The 18,323-nt window shown below is 39.8% G+C and overlaps 1 protein-coding gene across 2 annotated transcripts in view; it reads left to right on the forward strand.

Moving 5' to 3' along the window:
- The window catches only part of RYR3 (ryanodine receptor 3), a 584,152-nt gene that overhangs the window by 289,262 nt on the left and 276,567 nt on the right, over positions 1–18,323 (forward strand). For both annotated transcript variants that reach the window (XM_025390215.1, XM_025390216.1), the window contains exons 17-18: positions 13,467–13,600; positions 15,172–15,413. In XM_025390215.1, coding sequence (XP_025246000.1) covers positions 13,467–13,600; positions 15,172–15,413 — 376 coding nt within the window. The remainder of the gene's footprint in view (positions 1–13,466; positions 13,601–15,171; positions 15,414–18,323) is intronic.

An 18,323-nucleotide genomic window follows, 5' to 3' on the forward strand; every position in this document is an offset into this window, starting at 1 on the left:
TATAATGAGAAGGATCGATAAGCACCTGAGCAACGCGTGCTAGGAGCCATGGGCTACGTGCAAATGTCAGAGAAGCCTTTTCACAGGAAAGCTGCTCTCGTCTCATTGCCCCAGAGGTTTCTTTATTATTAGAACACATAGTGTACTTAATAAATAACCAACTTTGTTGTGGCTTCTTTCAGCCAAAAGTCACAAAGCATTTGATGCATGTCACTTGGTGGCAAGTTGATTACTATTCTACCCTTTCCACAGTTAGGAAAATTCAGGCCCACCAAGTGGAAGTGTTTTGCTAGAAATCAATGCCTGATCTGATATGTTATCAGAGTAGCCTTTAATCTTCTAGAACCAAGACATTGTTAGAGAAATTCTGGTAATGTAAAAGTTGAAGCAGTGTGATCTTGATACCTAAGAGTCTTTTCAAAGATGTTTCTTTTCCATTTTTGGATAGATTTTTGGGTAAAGGTTTGTCATAAATTCAGGTCCTTCCTTAGGTATTACTCCATTGGATAGCTTTTATTTTCAAAGAGAAAAAACAGGTTCAAATCATCACTAATGTATTTGTGGTCATTTTGCAAAGAATGTGTGGAGTGGAGGCCAGACTTCCATGCAACACTTCATCTTGGCTTGGAAAATGTCAAGGTAACGTTTTTCTGTCCGGGCTGCATTGTTGTCTCCAGTCCTAGAATTTCCGGAGTCTCTGACCAGTCCACTTAGTTTTCGGTGAAGACAGTGACTCAAAATATGCAGAATTTTAAAGGCACAAGGGACCTCAGAAGTCCTCTCACAAGAGCGACAACAGTAATGATAACCGGCATTTATTTTACACTTAACAAATGCCAGTTATTGCTGTCAGTGTTCATGTGTGTCTTATTGAGGTCTCATTACGACCTTACGACATAGCATCATTATTATTTGTACATGACAGTGGCAGAAAGAAGGGCGGGGCCTGGGTCCTTGGATGTTAAGTGGTTTCCCAGGGTCACACAGCTAATTAATAATTAATGACACACTAGGAGCAGAAATTGAATATTCTTTCCAGTGTTTTTTTTCAAGCTGCAGCCTGTGAACATGTTCTTCAGAATCCAAATGTTCTGTGAGAATATATTTAATTTTGTGATTTTATTTTTATAATTATCTAAATACAAAATTTCTGCAGTGAAAAATTTACCACTAGAAAGCATTTTATTTGCTTTTTTATTTATAAAAAACAAGGGGTACAAGTGCAATTTTGTTACCTGGCTATATCGCGTAGTGCTGAAGTCTGGGTTTTTATTGTAACCCCAACCCAGATAATGTACATTATACTCATTAAGCAATTTCTCATCATTTACCCCCTTCCACACTTCGAAGTTGCCAGTGCCTATCACCCCACTCTGTATGTCCACATCTCCACATTATTTAGCTCCCACTTAATCGTGAGAATATGCAGTATTTGACTTTCTGTATCTGAATTATTTCACTTTAAGATTATGGCTTGCAGTTCTATCTGTGTTGCTGCGAAAACCTGATTTCATTCTTTTTTATGACTGAACAGTATTCCATTGTGTTTGTATATACACCACATTTTCTAATCTTCCCCTGATGGATATGTATGTTCATTCCATGTCTTTGCTATTGTGAATAGGGCTGTGATAAACATACAAATGCAGATATCTTTTTGATATAGCAATTTATCTTCCTTTGGGTCAATACTCAGTAGTGGGATTGCTGGATCAAACGGTAGATCTATTTTTAGTTCTTTGAGAAATCTTCATACTGTTTTCCATAGGGGTTGTACTAATTTATATTTCCATCAATGTGTATAAGCAGTCCCTTTTCTCTGTATCCTTACCAACATTTGTTATTTTTTAATCTTTTTCAATAATGGCCATCCTGACTAGTGTTAAGATGACATCTCATAGTGGTTTTAGTTTGCATTTCTCTGATGATTAGTGATGCTAAGCATTTTTTCATATGCTTTTTGGCCATTCACATGTCTTCATTTGAAAAATGTCTGTCCATGTCCTTTGCCCACTTTTTAATGGGATTATTTGTTTTGTTGTTGTTGTTGTTGAGTTGTTTGGGTTCCTTGTAAATTCTGGATATTAGTCCTTTGTTGGATGCATAGTTGGCAAATATTTTCTCCTATAGGTTTTCTATTCACTCTATTGATTATTTATTTTGCTTTGCAGAGCTTTTTCATTTAATTAAGTCCCATTTATCTATTTTTTGTTTTTGTTGCTTGTGCTTCTGAGGTCTTAATCATGAATTCTTTGCCTAGATCAATGTCTGGAAGAATTTTCCCCAGGTTACTTCTAGAATTTTTATAGTTTCAGGTCTTACACTTAAGTCTTTAATTATATCTTGAGTTGATTTTTGTATATAGTGAAAGAGAGGGATCCCATTTTCATTCTTCTGCATATGGCAATCCAAATTTGCCAGCACTATTTGTTGAAAAGGGCGTCCCTTCCCCGCTGTATGTTCTTGTCGACTTTGTCAAAGATCAGTTGGCTGTAGCTCTGTGGCTTTGTTTCTAAGTTCTCTATTCTGTTCCATTGATCCATGTGTCTATTTTTATACCAGTACCATGCTATTTTGCTTACTATAGCCTTGTAGTATAATTTGAGGTCAGGTAATTGTGTCACGCGTGTCTGTGTGAAGAGACCACCAAACAGGCTTTGTGTGAGCAATAAGGCTATTTATTTCATCTGGGTGCAGGCGGGCTGAGTCTGAAAAGAGAGTCAGCAAAGGGAGATGGGGTTGGGGCCATTTTATAGGATTTGGGTGGGTAGTGGAAAATTACAGTCAAAGGGGGTTTGGGTCACAGGGTGCTCAGTCGGGGAGGTTTTGAGCCAGGAGAAGGAATTTCACAAGGTTAATTACTCAGTTAAGGTGGGGCGGGAACAAATCCCAATGGTGGAATGTCATCAGTTAAGGCAAGAACCGGCGATTTTCACTTCTTTTGTGATTCTTCACTTGCTTCAGGCCATCTGGATGTATCTATGTGCAGGTCAGAGGGGATACGATGGCTTAGCTTGGGCTCAGAGGCCTGAAAGTAATGTGATGCCTCCAGCTTTGTTCTTTTTGCTCAAGATTGTCTGGGCTACTCAGGTTCTTTTTTGGTTACATAGGAATTTTAGGATTGTTTTTTCTAATTCTGTGACTGACACTGGTATTTTGATAGGGATTGTATTGAATCTATAGATTGCTTTGGGCAGTATGGTCATTTCAAAGATACTCATTCTTCTGATCCATGAGCATGGGATGTTTTTCCATTTGTGTCATCTGCAATTTCATCAATGTTTCATAGTTTTTTTAGAGATCTTTCACCTCCTTGGTTAAATATTTTCATAGAGTTTTGTTTTTTGGCAGCTATTGTAAATGGGATTGCCTAGAAGGCATTTTCATATAAGTTAGTGTTTGGCAGACTGGAATTGGAGGGCTCCTATGGGTTCATGAAGGTAGCCTTTAGGGTATGACATTTTTCCTTTAAATATAATCTTACATCTTATGGGTTTGAGATGTTAAAGTTCTTTCTGTACCTTGCCAATTCCAATCATATGCTTAGAATTGAGACTACATATAATGGTAGCAATTATTATACCTTTACTTCTTTGCTGAAATATTCAAGTTGTTAGCTTTGTCCCTTTCATGGAAATAACTGCCACTCATCAAAAGCATGATCAGATTTGAGGTCAAAAAGTTATAGGGAAAGAACACAGTCTTTGGAGTGAAAAGGACAGGAGTGTGTTGCAGTGCTCACTCCATATTTTCTGAATGCACTTAACCCTTTGACCTCTCAGTGATTTCACTCTTGTGGATCCTTCAGCAGCTCCTCACTTCCTACTTTTCCAGGACTCATCAAAGTTCTTCTCTGATCAATTAATAAATAAATAAAAATAAATAAATTATTGTCTGCTCTTTGAAACTTAGTTCAAACGCCACTTCCTTCATGAATCTTTTTCTGATTCCAGTTGGAATTCGTCTCTTCTCTTATGATTTGTTCTCTGCTGTAATGATTGTTCTAATCTGCCTCCTTTTATAGTTATTTTTACATATCTATTTCTCTTACACCTGTAAGTTCCTTTGTGGTAGGGACTGTCTTTGTAATCCTCATAGCACCCAGCTAAGATGTTGTACGTGGCAAACATTCATACATGTTTGTTAAAGGTTTAATAAATGAATAAAAGGAACAAATGAGTGAGCTAGAATCTACTCCTGTTTCACCTTGAACTAATGGAAGCTCACATATATGTACAGGCCTCATCTCATCCCACAGGTGCCTTATCAGTGGCAAGAAACCCACTATGTTAGTAGCACTAATTTTGTTATTTGGTAAAAAGAATGATGAAAATTCTAACAGTCACCCTGTAGTTTTTCCAGGGTAAGATTCTGCTAATATAAATAAAATATGCATTTTCTACTTGCCCCTGAAGCTGCCTTAATCCAAACCTGCTCAAAGTTGTCATAGATAAAGACTTTTTATTATCTTTGTTTTTCAAGGATTTGGGGCTACCTTTGAGAAAAATATATGATAAAATAGTAATATCATTGATTCTCAGAAAGTATCAATCAGGAATCAAAGGTTTAGCCTGGGGGGATCTGAATAGCACTTGTTTCTCAAATATAGGACTTGATATAAAAATCTCAGAATAAATATAGTTAGCATTTGTTTAGTAAGACTGTTTTTACAGATGAAATCTAATGATAAAAATGCAACAGCCAAACAATGTTTCCATAGATATTTATCTTCAAAGTATAATTCCCATATAAGCTTGTGTTTGGGATAGACAGTAATAGAGATAAAAGCAAAATGAGAGGCTCTCGAGTGAAATGTGGTATCAGTGATGAGAATGAATACAACCAGAAACAAATGAACCCCACAAATGGGCCATTGATTAGGGAGGCCTAACTCTGATGACACACAACCCCATATTGTCAGTGGCTTAGCGTAGTCAAAATTTATTTTTGCTCATATGACTCTCCAAGGCCAGTGGGAGGGCTCCAGTGAGTGTGGTTATTGGCTTCACCATCCCCTAAGGGCAGAGCCTCACAGACAATAAGGTGTTTACAAGTTTCCTGGGGATCATGTTAACATGAAGGCTCTGATTCAGTAATTTGGGAGTGGGGCTAGGGCTAAGCATCCGTATTTCTAGAATGGTAGCGCTATGGCTGATGATCTAGATGGTACCAGTGCTGCTGTTCTGGGGATCACACTTGAAATAAGGAGATCTTTGGGCTTTGGAATCCCTTGTTGGATATCTGTATCCAGTGGAAGGAAGGTAAGGTTGGTGGGGCCCACTCCTGGGGCCCACCCACTTCCTATTGGCCAGAATTTTGTCAGATGATCCCCTATCCCTGCAAGTGAAGGCTGGGATATAAAGCCTTTGTATGTTCAGAAGGAGAAGAAAATGGAGTCTGGTGAATACTCAGCAGTACCTGCCTCTGCAGTCAGGTATTCCAGAGGTCACCAAGATGCCCCCTGTCTGTCAGAAAGTACAGATGGCCTCTAGCTGCAATGCCTGCATACCCCCCCATGGTGGACTGGACCTGTCTGCACTCCCTTCTCTTTTAAAAGAACCTGTGAACTCAGAAAATCTGAGACAGGTCTTAGTTAATTTAGAAAGTTTATTTTGCCAAGGTTGAGGACATGCCTGTGACAGAGCCTCAGGAAGTCCTGACGACATGTGCCGAAGGTGGTCCAGGCACAGCTTGGTTTTATACATTTAGGGAGACGTGAGACGTGAGACATCAATCAGTATATGTAAGAAGTACAATGGTTCAGTCTGGAAAGGCGGGACAACTTGAAGCAAAGGCAGGAAGACTGGAAGCTGAGAAGGAGCTTCCAGGTCACAGATAGGTGATACACAAATGGTTATATTCTTCTGAGTTTCTTATTAGCCTTTCCAAAGGAGGCAATCAGATAATGCATCTATCTCAGTGAGCGAAGGAGTGACTTTGACTAGAATGGGAGGCAGGTTTGCCCTAAGCAGTTCCCAGCTTGAGTTTTCCTTAGTGATTGTGGGCGCTAAAGACATTTTCCTACACATTTCCCCACTTTTCTTTTTTTTTTAATCTTTTGGAGACAGGATTTTACAAGAGAATGAGTCTCTGGTCTCGGGTTTCATCTGGTCTCTCATAGCTGGAAGGGTTTATTCCTAGATGGGTAGGTCCCAAAAGCTCATTTTTAGGAAGTTGTGAAGTCCCACATCCTGTGAAGAGAAAACAGCAGGGAGGGAGGGAGAAAAAAACAACAAACAAAAGAACAATCCTGGAAAAATCCATATAGGCCATGTTACTCCGAAGTCCGTACATTAGTAGGCAGGTATGAAAGTGGCTTATGTACGTAAACAGGTTGCTGTTACTTTCTTCTGAAGTTTATTTAAGTTGTCTGGCTTCAGTATACAGGGTTTTAAGAAAGCACAACTTAGTTTTCAGTGACTCCAAATTAGGAAAAATGGAAAAAAGAAGGAAAACAATTTGAAAACATTATTTTGAAGACTTGTAACCAGGAAAAATTAGAATTCGGTCCCAAACTGTAGAAAACAATAAAATTGAAAAAAATATCAGGCAGACCAGAATCTAACAACAGGTCTACTTGAAACATAATTTTTCTCTCTGCAGTTTCCCATTTTCACTACAGACAAATCATGGTAGGACTGGTTTGCTTTATTATACTTGGACTAATATTTGTATACAGTGCAGCAAGGGTAATTAGTTTTTACATAGACTTTTAAATGGGCTTTGATGGAACTTTGCTGCATAGCAGGAATCTCAGATATGACTTTTTAAAGCTGAGCCCAGCCATGGATTTGTGCCATCAAATACCTATGAGGTGGGTGAATTTCCTCTCCTCTGGAGGGTCCAAGATAAACCTAGGGCTTCTGCACATGTCAGAAAGTGACATTCTTTACTTACCTCAGAAACCCTGTATATGGACTGTGTACACAAAATATGAGGCCATTTGTTCCAAGGGCTTTATTGGCTCCATAAGTCAAGTTTGATTCCTTAAAGGAAAGCACACCATTCCAGTCAAAGCCTTGGTAAAATAACCAATGTATCTCACTGTGCCCTATTACAAAAGAAAACTGATTTTTACTGCACTTACACAAATAACTCTATTGCCATAAACTGAGACTACTCATGAATAGGTTCCAAATTCTGGAGAAGTTAGGTAGAGAGAAACAAATATGCTCCAAATTTTGTTCACAGGAGTGTTCTTTACTCAATTGTTAAAAGCCACAAATAGCTTAAAAGTTTTCTTAACTCTGTAAAACAAAACAAAGTATCAGCAACGTTTGAAGCAAAGAGTCAAAAAGATTACTTCAGTTTTTTGTTGCTTCAGTTAATTCAGTTAACTTCTGTTCTGTTTGATAGCCATGAACATTTTAGCTCTCCGTGAAAGTTCTGAAAGTTTTCCTTTATTCCAATGTCATAATTTACAAAGTTATCAGAAAACCTGCATTTAAGTGCACCTGTTAGAGTCCTACAGCTGATTATAAACCCACCTTTTAGAGAGGGTTTAAAACAAGATAAAACAAGACAATTGTTTGTGGATGACAAAAAGTTTTAAGGCAGCCATAGTTAAAAGAAATAATTGACAAGGAAATTTGTTACCTCTGTGGCATGCAACAATTTTAACATAACACTTATGATTATTACTGATAATGTACACTAAGGTACATCAGAATTACAGGAGTTTCCCATAATTTTGGAATACATACCACTAACACATTTATACAAATATAGCCCAAAGAAACCAAGTACCATTTCATATTTGACAATGCTTCCTGTATAATTTTTATACCAAATAAGCTAAGTTACGTCATTTTTGGACTTTAGGGAACCTAATGTCTTAAAAGATTAATTAGGTTAGAAAAAGGCATAATTTATAATTTGATTTTGGAAAGTTTGTCAAATATAAAAGGTTTAAAACACTTGAGATTACAAAATAGGATTACAGGTCATTGTAAAGTCATTCATTTAAGTGATAATTCAAGCATTTCAAAAAGCAAACACCTTCATTCTTTGAGAGAGAAGACTGAATTTTCTAAACAAGAAGCCCTAATAAAAACAGCATGAAGTCAATTACATTTGCTTTTCAAACTTTGGTAAACAATTTATAAAATTTAATCTTGATTATAAAATACAACTTCAGTAAGCCTTTTATAACCTTTATAATCTTTATTAAGAGGTTGGTCAATGCTTCAAGAAAACCTTGTTAATCTGACATAAGGGTCCATATATTGGTTTTACATCAGTGTACCTTTGACATTGATAATTAATTTATAGAGGAACTGAACCTATTTTATCTTTCAAAATTGGCCCTTACAATCTTACATACCCACCTCTTTGGTGACAGTCTCTGGGCCTTGAAGAGTTGAATAGCTTTAATTTCTTGCCCTCTGTCTCAGGAATGCGGTTTATTTTGATTGACATCTTCTACAGGGCCTGATGATAAGCCTTTAATTGCTGTCAGTGTTTAAGATTTAGCAGGACTTGGTGTTCTTTTCAGACCCAGGAGTTAGAGCCCTGTAACTCAATGTTACAAGAACTTTAAAAGCACATACAGGAAGATACGTAGATGTAATGATGTAATGACATTAATTTTAAAAAAAAATTATCTCAGTTAATTTTTTCCTAAGCAAACCAAAACTTAATATGACAACTTGATTGTGTGAATTTTTTTAAATATGTAAATCCTCTTATTGTGACTTACACTGACTGCTCATGACATGGTTGGACTTTCTGATTTCTTGTGAACATCCCTCCTTTTTATAAAAGCAGTTATTTTATTTTAGGACTAAATTTACCATACAAGATTCTTTCTTATATAAAATTATTTCTCTGTAAGTTTTTCACCTCAAAAAAGATAGAATAAAATCTCTTTATTTTTATAACTTTCTTTACATCTTTTTTATTCCTGGTTCCTTTCACCTTGTTCTATACATAACCTTTAAGCTTTGAATTAGACAAAACTTGTTCACTTTTTTTTTAAGGACACACTTCTTTTTTCTTTAGCAATAATGTTTTCCTACAATGTGTATTTATTGGAAAATACCCAAATAGTGAAATATCTATTATTTAATTTAATATAGCTTTATATTCTAAATTATGACAAGTTTGTCTGCAAATATTTATGTCATTACATTTACCTAATTGTTTTAATTGTTTACCTAGATTATTCATGAAAGCTGTGATAGTCATTATTTAAAGTTATAAAACTGCCATTGCAAAATTATAACTGAGACACTGAAAAGAGATTTGATCTAAGCGACTCAATGTCACTCTTAACCTCCCAGCTGTCCTTGTTCATTCCTGGGCCTAGGCTGAACTAACATTGGGAGGAACGTAATTTATAGTTTAGCTTTGAAATAGACAATAACAGTCCTTTCCCAAAACAAACATCTTATTGCCTGTGGACTAGACTGCCTAAAGCCACTGGATTAGAAGTTACAGTAGTCTTACTACATTCAAGATGCAGCTATTTTCATTAAATCCTTATCAATGTCTTATTTATTACAAATTACAAAAGCAAAGATTATTCTATTTTGGGCTGGGCTTATAGTTTTGTAACCCCTATGCCAAATTTTGACACCTTACAGTATTTGGCAGGGATAAGTATGAAATTGCTTGATAAATAAATGCAAACAAAAATGTCTGCTGGGCAATTCTTAAGGCATTTCTAATAGTAGTTTACCAGTAATTTTAAAGCTAGCTTATTTATTAAAGATTTTACTGGCCAGGTGCAGTAGCTCACGCCTGTAATCCCAGCACTTTGGGAGGCCGAGGTGGGCGGATCACAAGGTCAGGAGTTCAAGACCAGCTTGGTCAACATACTGAAACCCTGTCTGTACTAAAAATACAAAAAATTAGCTGGGTGGTGGGCGCCAGTAATCCCAGCTACTCAGGAGGCTGAGGCAAGAGAATCGCTTGAACCTGGGAGGCGGCGGTTGTGGTGAGCCAAGATTGCACCATTGCACGCCAGCCTGGGCAACAGTGCAGCAATGCGAGACTCTATCTCAAAAAAAAAAAAAAAAAAAAAAGATTTTACTTAAGTTACAGGTACTTTAAAAAGCATTTAATCTTTTCTTATTTATTATATAATTTAAGAGCTTTTATTTTTTGAGCCAATTAATTAGAGCTCTTATATATTGTTAGTAGTAAAACATACTGTACACATCACATGAATACATATAAAAACTTGTGAGGCATGCCAATGGAAGTACATTTTATAGATTTATAAAGACTCCCCCCCACCGCTTTTTTTCCCTGTCTTAGACTTTCAGATTCTTGATAACCTGTTTCACAACCCTAGGCAGTTGTCAGCTAAATAGCCTTATGTTTGCACATTAAGGGAAACAACTCAAGTGAAAATCAAATAGCAAAATTTACATCATAAAGTACAGAGAGAAAAAGTCTGGTGGTGCTAGACGGAGACACTGTTATTTTTCTTTGAGTCAAATTAAACGTAAAATTAAAGTACACCTTCCTTAAAAACTGAAGAGTAGCCTCTGTTGCCATAATTATTTTAATTTAAAAAAAATCAGATGAAAACAGAATTCAGTTAACTGAGAAGAAAAAAAAAATTTTTGCTCAAAAAAAAAAAAGGACAAGGCCTTAGGAGAGAAAACCAAACAACCAAAACCATGAAGACCTTTCAAATACAAACATGCACACATGCACACACACACACACACACACACCCCCATCTTGGATGTTAGCCTTTTAATTAAGCTGACTTTTAACCATTGAGCTCCTTTAAAAAAATTTTTAATCTCATTACCATATTTCTACTAGGACAAAAATGCTGCTAAAGCAACAATGATCACACAAATTGTACGACTTCTGAGCACTCTAAGTGTAAGCAGAAATTAACACCAGCTGGTTGTTAAATGCTAACTTTAATCGTTTAAAAGGAATTTGCAGGACAGAATCCCAAATCAGTTTCTTACCTAGTAATGGGTCTCAGGCTGTAGACTGCTGTCTGCCAGCCTAGAAGCAGGACCAAAAACAAACAAAAAAAAAACAAAAAAAAAAACCTCATCTTCCCTGTTGGAAGCAAGCTCAAACTCCATAAAGGAGTTACCTGTCTTCCGTCATCATGGAAGCAGGAAAACTTGCCTTCCTGTTGGAAGCAAGTAAAACTAAAAAAAAAAAAAAAAAAAAAAAGGAGTTGTATAGCAAAATAGACTTTAGATCTCAACCTAAAGTTCTGGGAGATCAGGGATTCTCTGGAGGGGGTACTCTCAGACCTCAGCAAATTGTCCTATTTGTTTAAGCCATAAGGTTAGCTCATGCTGGTACCAAGCACCGATAGGAGATTTGTCAAAGGTCAGGGGCATCTCCACTCATAATCCCCCCCGTGGTTACCAAAATGTGAACCCAGAAAATGGGACAGGTCTTAGTTAATTTGGAAAGTTTATTTTGCCAAGGTTGAGGACACACTCGTGACACAGCCTCAGGAAGTCCTGCTGACATGTCCCCAGGGTGGTCCGGGCACAGCTTGGTTTTATACATTTAGGGAGATGTGCGACATCACTCAATATATATAAGAAGTACATTGGTTCGGTCTGGAAAGGCGGGACAACTTGAAGTCAAAACAGGAAGACTGGAAGCGGACAGGGAACTTCCGGTCACAGATAGGTGATACACAAATGGTTACATTCTTCTGAGTTTCTGATTAGCCTTTCCAAAGGAGGCAAATGAGAGATGCATCTATCTCGGTGAGCAGAGCAGTGACTGAATAGAACGGGAGGCAGGTTTATCCTAAGCAGTTTCCAGCTTGAGTTTTCCTTAGTGATTTTGGGGGCCCAAGATATTTTCCTTTCACAAACCCATTTGAACTATTTTAGAAAAGGAAGTTTATCCCCATTCCCCAGTTTTACCTGAAGGAGTGTCTCCTAAAGCAAAACCGAAACAATGTCAACTCTGATTCTTTAAGTGGCATCATTTTTTTACAGATGAGGCACTGCTCTGTTCGGCTATGTGCTTTTCACAGAGCCTTTTTCTCTTTGCTGTTCTTACCGTATGTGGATTAAGCCCTGCTTTCCCTCTGGCTGTGACAGCAAGTCTCCCGCAGCCATCACTCCAAGGCAAAACAGATGAAATGTGTAATAGGCCGACTGAAAAGTATTTCATTTCCTGGCCATCTATGGCTCTTTTCTTAGGGTGAGAAATCCTCTGGATTTCAGGTTTCCACAGTTGAAATCTTTCACAGAGTGCTAATGGTAAGAGTCCCCCACAAAACTGCATTTGGGATTCTTTTCTGCTTGTCCCGTAAATGTGCTTTGTATTTATCTGGAACAAAACTGACATTCAGGGAGTCAGGTAGAAAATTGGTTTGTGAGAATTACGGATACAAATGCCACAAACACCTTGAAGCTATCAAACCCCACTAAGCATTGAGTCTTCAGTGGCCACTTTGAGAGACTGAAGCGAGGCTGCCTGCCTCTCTGTTGGTACAACCTGCCATATCGTGGCTGTTATTTATCGACTGCTGTTTGCACATTCCTCTCTGTGAAGGAGAGCGGGAGGACCAGAGCCTGACTGGCCCAGCACAGTTCGCTTTGCCATGATAGGAACAAAAAGGTCTGAATGGAAGAGGATACAGTGCAAGGAGAGGTGAGCGTGCAGGACGAGGCAAACAGAGGCTGTTCCCACTTCCTAGGCAGCTGGAAAACAAGGGGCAGAAGCAGTTTAATGACGGGTCTCTTCGATTCCTGGGCCACGTGGGCTCTTGTCAGTTTGTTCTCCTTCTAGATGGGAGAAGGAGAGCGAGTTAAATATTTAGAATACCAGTTTCCAGGAATTAAAGGGTATCTTCATGAGTTTTGATAGTATCACAGCAACAGACCGAAGAACAGGAGTCTGCCCTACCATCACCCCACCTACACAAAATGCCATTCCCAAGCTTGCTACATGCAACACCTTGGCTAGATGGGAATCTTACGTGCCTTTTTATTAATAAGTAGCCACTGATACTCAGCGCCAAGCACCATCAGGGCTGGGTGAGAGTGTGCTGCTCGAGTTGAAAGTCCATGGAGGGCCTTTTATCCTTCTGCTGTGTGTTTTCAGAGCTGAGACCGTGAGCAGGGCCTAGATTTTGTGCCTTAGATGCCTCACTACACCTTAGTCCTGGCCTGGCTGGGATAATATCTTAGACAGTCTGTCTTGAGAGCACAGCCTCTTACTTACTGTAATAGAACAATGGCTACTGATGTTATGCACAGTTTGGGGGGAAGGGGCATAAGACTAGAGCAGAGGGGCTAGAAAAAAGCCCAGACTCATTTTCCCAAGAAGCAGCAGGCTCTGAGGCATCACTCGTTCCTTCTGGGTAAGAGGCAAAGCGTCCTTGGCTCTGAGCTAGCTCTCCACCCATCACCTAGACCCCACCCTTTATGACTCCTTCCTTCATGCCCTGTGGTGGTCCTGCTCACTGTGCCCTCCTGGTGGTCCTAAAGTTTGGTGGGTGTGTCCTGCTGCAGGTTCTGGATATCCTGTGCTCCCTCTGTCTCTGCAATGGGGTTGCAGTGAGAGCCAACCAGAATCTGATCTGTGACAACCTGCTGCCCCGGAGAAACCTGCTCTTGCAGACACGACTGATTAACGATGTAACCAGGTAAGGCCACCACCGTCATTCCAGATGCCAAGCATAGTTCTGCCTGTCTTGTCTCCAAGCAGGAAAAGAGGGCTGATCTGAACTCCAGCGTTGCCTGCCCATAGTTTCCATGGCGATCAAAGTACATAAGACAAGACCAAGCAAACATGTACTTCCTGTGACTAGGGCCTCCAACCCCTTTAGCACAATTTTTCAAACTTTTCTGTTTAAGTAGCTGAGGACAAAGTATGTGTGGCATCTGAGTGCTAAAGAATTTGACCTGAGATGGCCTACCATGTTTTCTTTTCAACATTAATGCAACTCTTATAACTTCATAATATAGTCGTATTTATTTTTATATACCAACTTTTTTTTTCTATAATCTTTTTATAGAATGGATGTCCCAAGTGAGACTGTGGCTTCTTGAATCCTCTGGCACATGGCCACGTATCTCACTGCTGTCTGCGAGGATCAGGGTGAAGAGCAGGGGCCCCTGCAGGACCCCTAGCTTGCTAGTCCATACATGTGGCTGCACGTGACTCATGTGAACTCACTGGGCTGGGACTAGGAAGGTCTGCGGTTTTCTAGCCACTTTCTACCTAGGCCTACACGCGAATCCACAATGGCAAGAATAGAGTCTTCCCTGTGAAGTGCAGAGTGGCCCAAAGACCTGAGCTGTCACACAGACTTACTTTCTTCATGGTGCCAGCCTGGTTTTTCTTTGCCTACCCAAAATAGGGCACAGCTCCAGCCCAAGAACAGTTCGTCTCTGAGAGTATGATTCCTGACATAAAAACTCTAAGTGGAGTATCTTAAGCTTTTAACCACTTTGCCGGATACATTAAAACCTCTTTTCCTTAACGGGGTTGCCTAGTAATGACTTCTTAATGGTTTAAAGAGACCAGTGTTATTAATAATGCTTTGGTAACAAAGCTGCTGTTCTGAAAATAAGGGTGCTTATACCAATTGACCAGAAAATGGAATTCAAGTAAAAATTTTTTTAACTTAAAGAAACAAAGGTTTGTAATCGTACAAATCTGTATAACATTTTCAACATCGTTGCCCATGGTTGGCACTCAGTAAACGTTGGTTGCCTTGAATGGAATGTTAAAAGGAACATCCTTTATATTTTGTAATGAAAATATTGTCCTGATGTGTCACGCTAAGAACTTGATCCAAATGTTGAGGGTCCTAAGCTTTTTCTAGTCTTTTTTTTTTTTTTTTTTTTTTTTTGAGACAAGGTCTCACTCTGTTGCCCAGGCTGGAGTGCGGTGGCGTAATCATGGCTCACTGCAGCCTTGAACTCCTAGGCTCAAGCAATTCTCCAACCTCACCCTCACAAGTAGCTTGGACTATACGTGTGCACCACCATACCCAGCTAATTTTTGTAGAGACGGGGTCTCACTTTGTTACCCAGGCTGATCTCAGACTCCTGGCTTTTAGAGATCCCTCCCATCTTTTGAGCAATATGAAAAACACAGCATTGTTCTTGTCCTCAGTGTAAATGGGCCATTGCCTCCTATGGCCTGGTTCCACTTGCTTTCTCAGTTTTGAAGGGTCTGTAGATGCCACTTGCCCATGTTTAATTTCAGTATCCGGCCAAACATCTTCCTGGGAGTCGCGGAGGGCTCAGCCCAGTACAAGAAGTGGTACTTCGAGCTGATTATCGACCAGGTGGACCCCTTCCTAACAGCAGAGCCCACACATCTGCGGGTGGGCTGGGCCTCTTCCTCAGGCTATGCTCCATACCCAGGCGGTGGAGAAGGATGGGGAGGCAATGGTGTTGGCGATGACCTGTACTCCTATGGCTTTGATGGACTTCACCTTTGGTCAGGTGAGTACCTTGCTAAAGCTTTGGCTCATAATCTCACTGGAAATGATGGAGGCTCAAATTATTCTAGCTGAAATTACCACTTTCAGTTGAAATGATAGAGACTCAAGAGTCTCAACTAATTAAACGGTTAGATGGAAAAGAGTGTCAGGTTAAAATAGGACTCATTTATACCATTACTCAGACAGTTCCCAGCTACACGGTCTAGTGCAGATCACTTCTCTCAAGCTCATTGTATCTGTAGGAGCAATATTTTACGGAATCGTTAGGATTATATGAGCAGAGACTCAGCATGTATTCACTGGGCAGTGAGTTACATACTTTTTGTTCATTTTTCTCTTATTTTATCCTCACAATGACCCCTTAAGGTAGAAAATACTGACCTCACGTGACAAACGTGTGACCAGAAGCATAAAGATGGTTCAGTAATTTATTCAAGGTCACACTAGGAAGGATCTAGACCTGACTACAAGTCCGTAATCTTGTCAACACAGCCTGTTGCTTCATAATACAATTTATAAAATATCTGGATCCATGCCCAACACACAGTAGGTGCTAACCTCTTTAAACGAATTCAGGGCTTCCTTTTTTTAAGATAAATAATTGATGCTTTTCCCAAGCATGTCCATGGCCCGTGCCTGTGGAGGAATGTCTTGGCTTCCGCCTGGGTGAAAAACGCAAGATTAACTCTCAGGCTTTCGTCGGGAAGAAGAGCCCCACCTCTCCGGTCTGTTGTCCAAAGCGTGTATTTTCTGTATCTTTTGCAAAACTGCAATTGGAGACATCGTGTCCTTATAGAAATTCCTTACGTAAGCATGGTGCCACGTGTCCATTACATAAGTAACCATGACACACATTCTTCCTCAAATCCAGTACAAAGGAAAAGTTTATCTCTACAGGACAAACCTCTATATTTTCTTCTGTAACTGGTAACTACGTAACCCATCACATTTTCCTCCTTCCCTTAGCTTTCTAGTTACAACCTAATTGCCTGATACCAATGATTAAGTCAGCTCAGGTCCCAGTGACATGCTTCTTTTAATTGGTCTTTATTTTCAGTTGGTCCATGTGAATTTTTTTGTTGTTGTTATTTTAGGAGCTATGTTGCATTCAGCTTCAACACTTTAAAACTTTTAGGAATAGGCTGTACATATTTATTTGTATACCTATTTATCCTGGATCACTACCATGGGGGGAGAATGTAAAAAAAGACTTCGTTCATGTTCTGTGTGTCCCAGAGGACAGTGTGGTCCTGACATAACTGGATTCCAAATGGCAGGATGATGGGGTCATGTGAAAGGAAAGTCTTACCTTGTGCTCTCCTCCTCCCAACTGAACCTTCCCTAATTCTTCATGGGAGGTGGAGCTTCCCTTTGTTCTCATAGTGTTATCATGGAGCCACTGAGCCTGTGGCTATGAAGTAGTGACCTTAAGCTTAGGTTATCATCAGGTATCATAAGGTTCTCAGGAAACTGTCTCTGAATAAATGATCTGAGGAGGAAGAATCCTTGTGCTCATGCACCTTTGCAGCTCCTGAGTGTGGCAGGATTAAGTCTGTGAAGGAATTGACAAGACTGACTTGAAAAAATTGTTTCACACTCCTGCTGACTTCTGCCTGTCTCCCGCCCACTTGGCACCGTAGCCCAAGAACATTCTCTGGAGCCCAGCTACACCTGAAGAGGGCTCTGCGTGGAGACTGGCTGAGGAAGTATGAAGCTCACCTAGACCCTGGGGTGAAGCAAACTGGACCCTTGTTTCAAAGAGAGACTAATCACTCTCAAGGGAAAAAATTTACTTAGTCTTTTTCTGACTTCACAGCACTGCGTGGGGCACTTACTTATTCCTGTATCCCTCGGTAGAAATTTGAGGAATGAATACATCAGTGAGTCAGGAGGCATGGAACCCATTCATGGTGCATCCATAGAGGGCTGCTCTGTGCAGTTCAGGACCTGAACATCCTGTCTGATTGTGTATCATTCCAGGAGTGTGCAGTTCCCCACCCTCTCCCTCACCCCTCCTGTCTCCTCCGAAGCCAAGGAAGCTGGGTGCTCCAGGCTCATGCCAAACATCACTAGCGATGGCTCCTATGATTGGAGAAGTGGGAAGAAGTCTGGTGACTCAGCTTTTCAGAAACTGATTGTGACTCTCTGAAATGACCCGCACTTGATGGTGTATTGTCGTGTACATGTAGGTGCACTCCAGGGATTTCATCCCTCAGTCTCCGGCATCTGATGAGACATGGAGAAGCCAGTGTCTACAAGTTTTATACCTTTCATTCTCACCAAAACCCAAAGCTTTCCTGGGTCTGGGCATCGTTCTGACTTCTCCAACCAGCATGCAGGGAACATGTATCTTGCAGAAGGGATTGGAATATGTCAGGAATATTTGTTCAGCTGAAGAAATAAAGTTTCTGTTAATGACCCCCACCAGGACAGCCATGAATTTCAGACTATCTGATGAAAGGTAATTGTCTGATGAAGAAATGAAACGGAACTAACACTCCAACTTACTACAGGAGAGGATGGTGGGTAGATAGGGGGATATATTAGAAAGTGGTCATGATAAATTATTCTCCTTTTATTTGAGATTTAAATGCCCAGGTCATTACCTTTAAAGTTAGTCATGTGCATAAATTAAGCCACTGCCTTGAATTGGTCTTTAACGTACTTTTATTAAAGTACAATAGATTTTGCAGTAGTTGGAAAGAATTACAGTGCCTCTAACACTTTGTCAATGGAAAGTCAAGAACAAACAGCATGGCTCTGGAGTTATGCCTGGGTTTGAATCCTAGCTCTGCCACTTACTGTTTCTTTTGTGTTTTGTTTGTTTGTTTGTTTGAGACGGAGTCTGGCTCTGTCACCCAGGCTGGAGTACAGTGGCTCGATCTTGGCTCACTGCAAGCTCCGCCTCCCA

This window comes from Theropithecus gelada, chromosome 7a (assembly GCF_003255815.1).
Source record: "Theropithecus gelada isolate Dixy chromosome 7a, Tgel_1.0, whole genome shotgun sequence".
NCBI classification, from domain to species: Eukaryota; Metazoa; Chordata; class Mammalia; order Primates; family Cercopithecidae; genus Theropithecus; species Theropithecus gelada.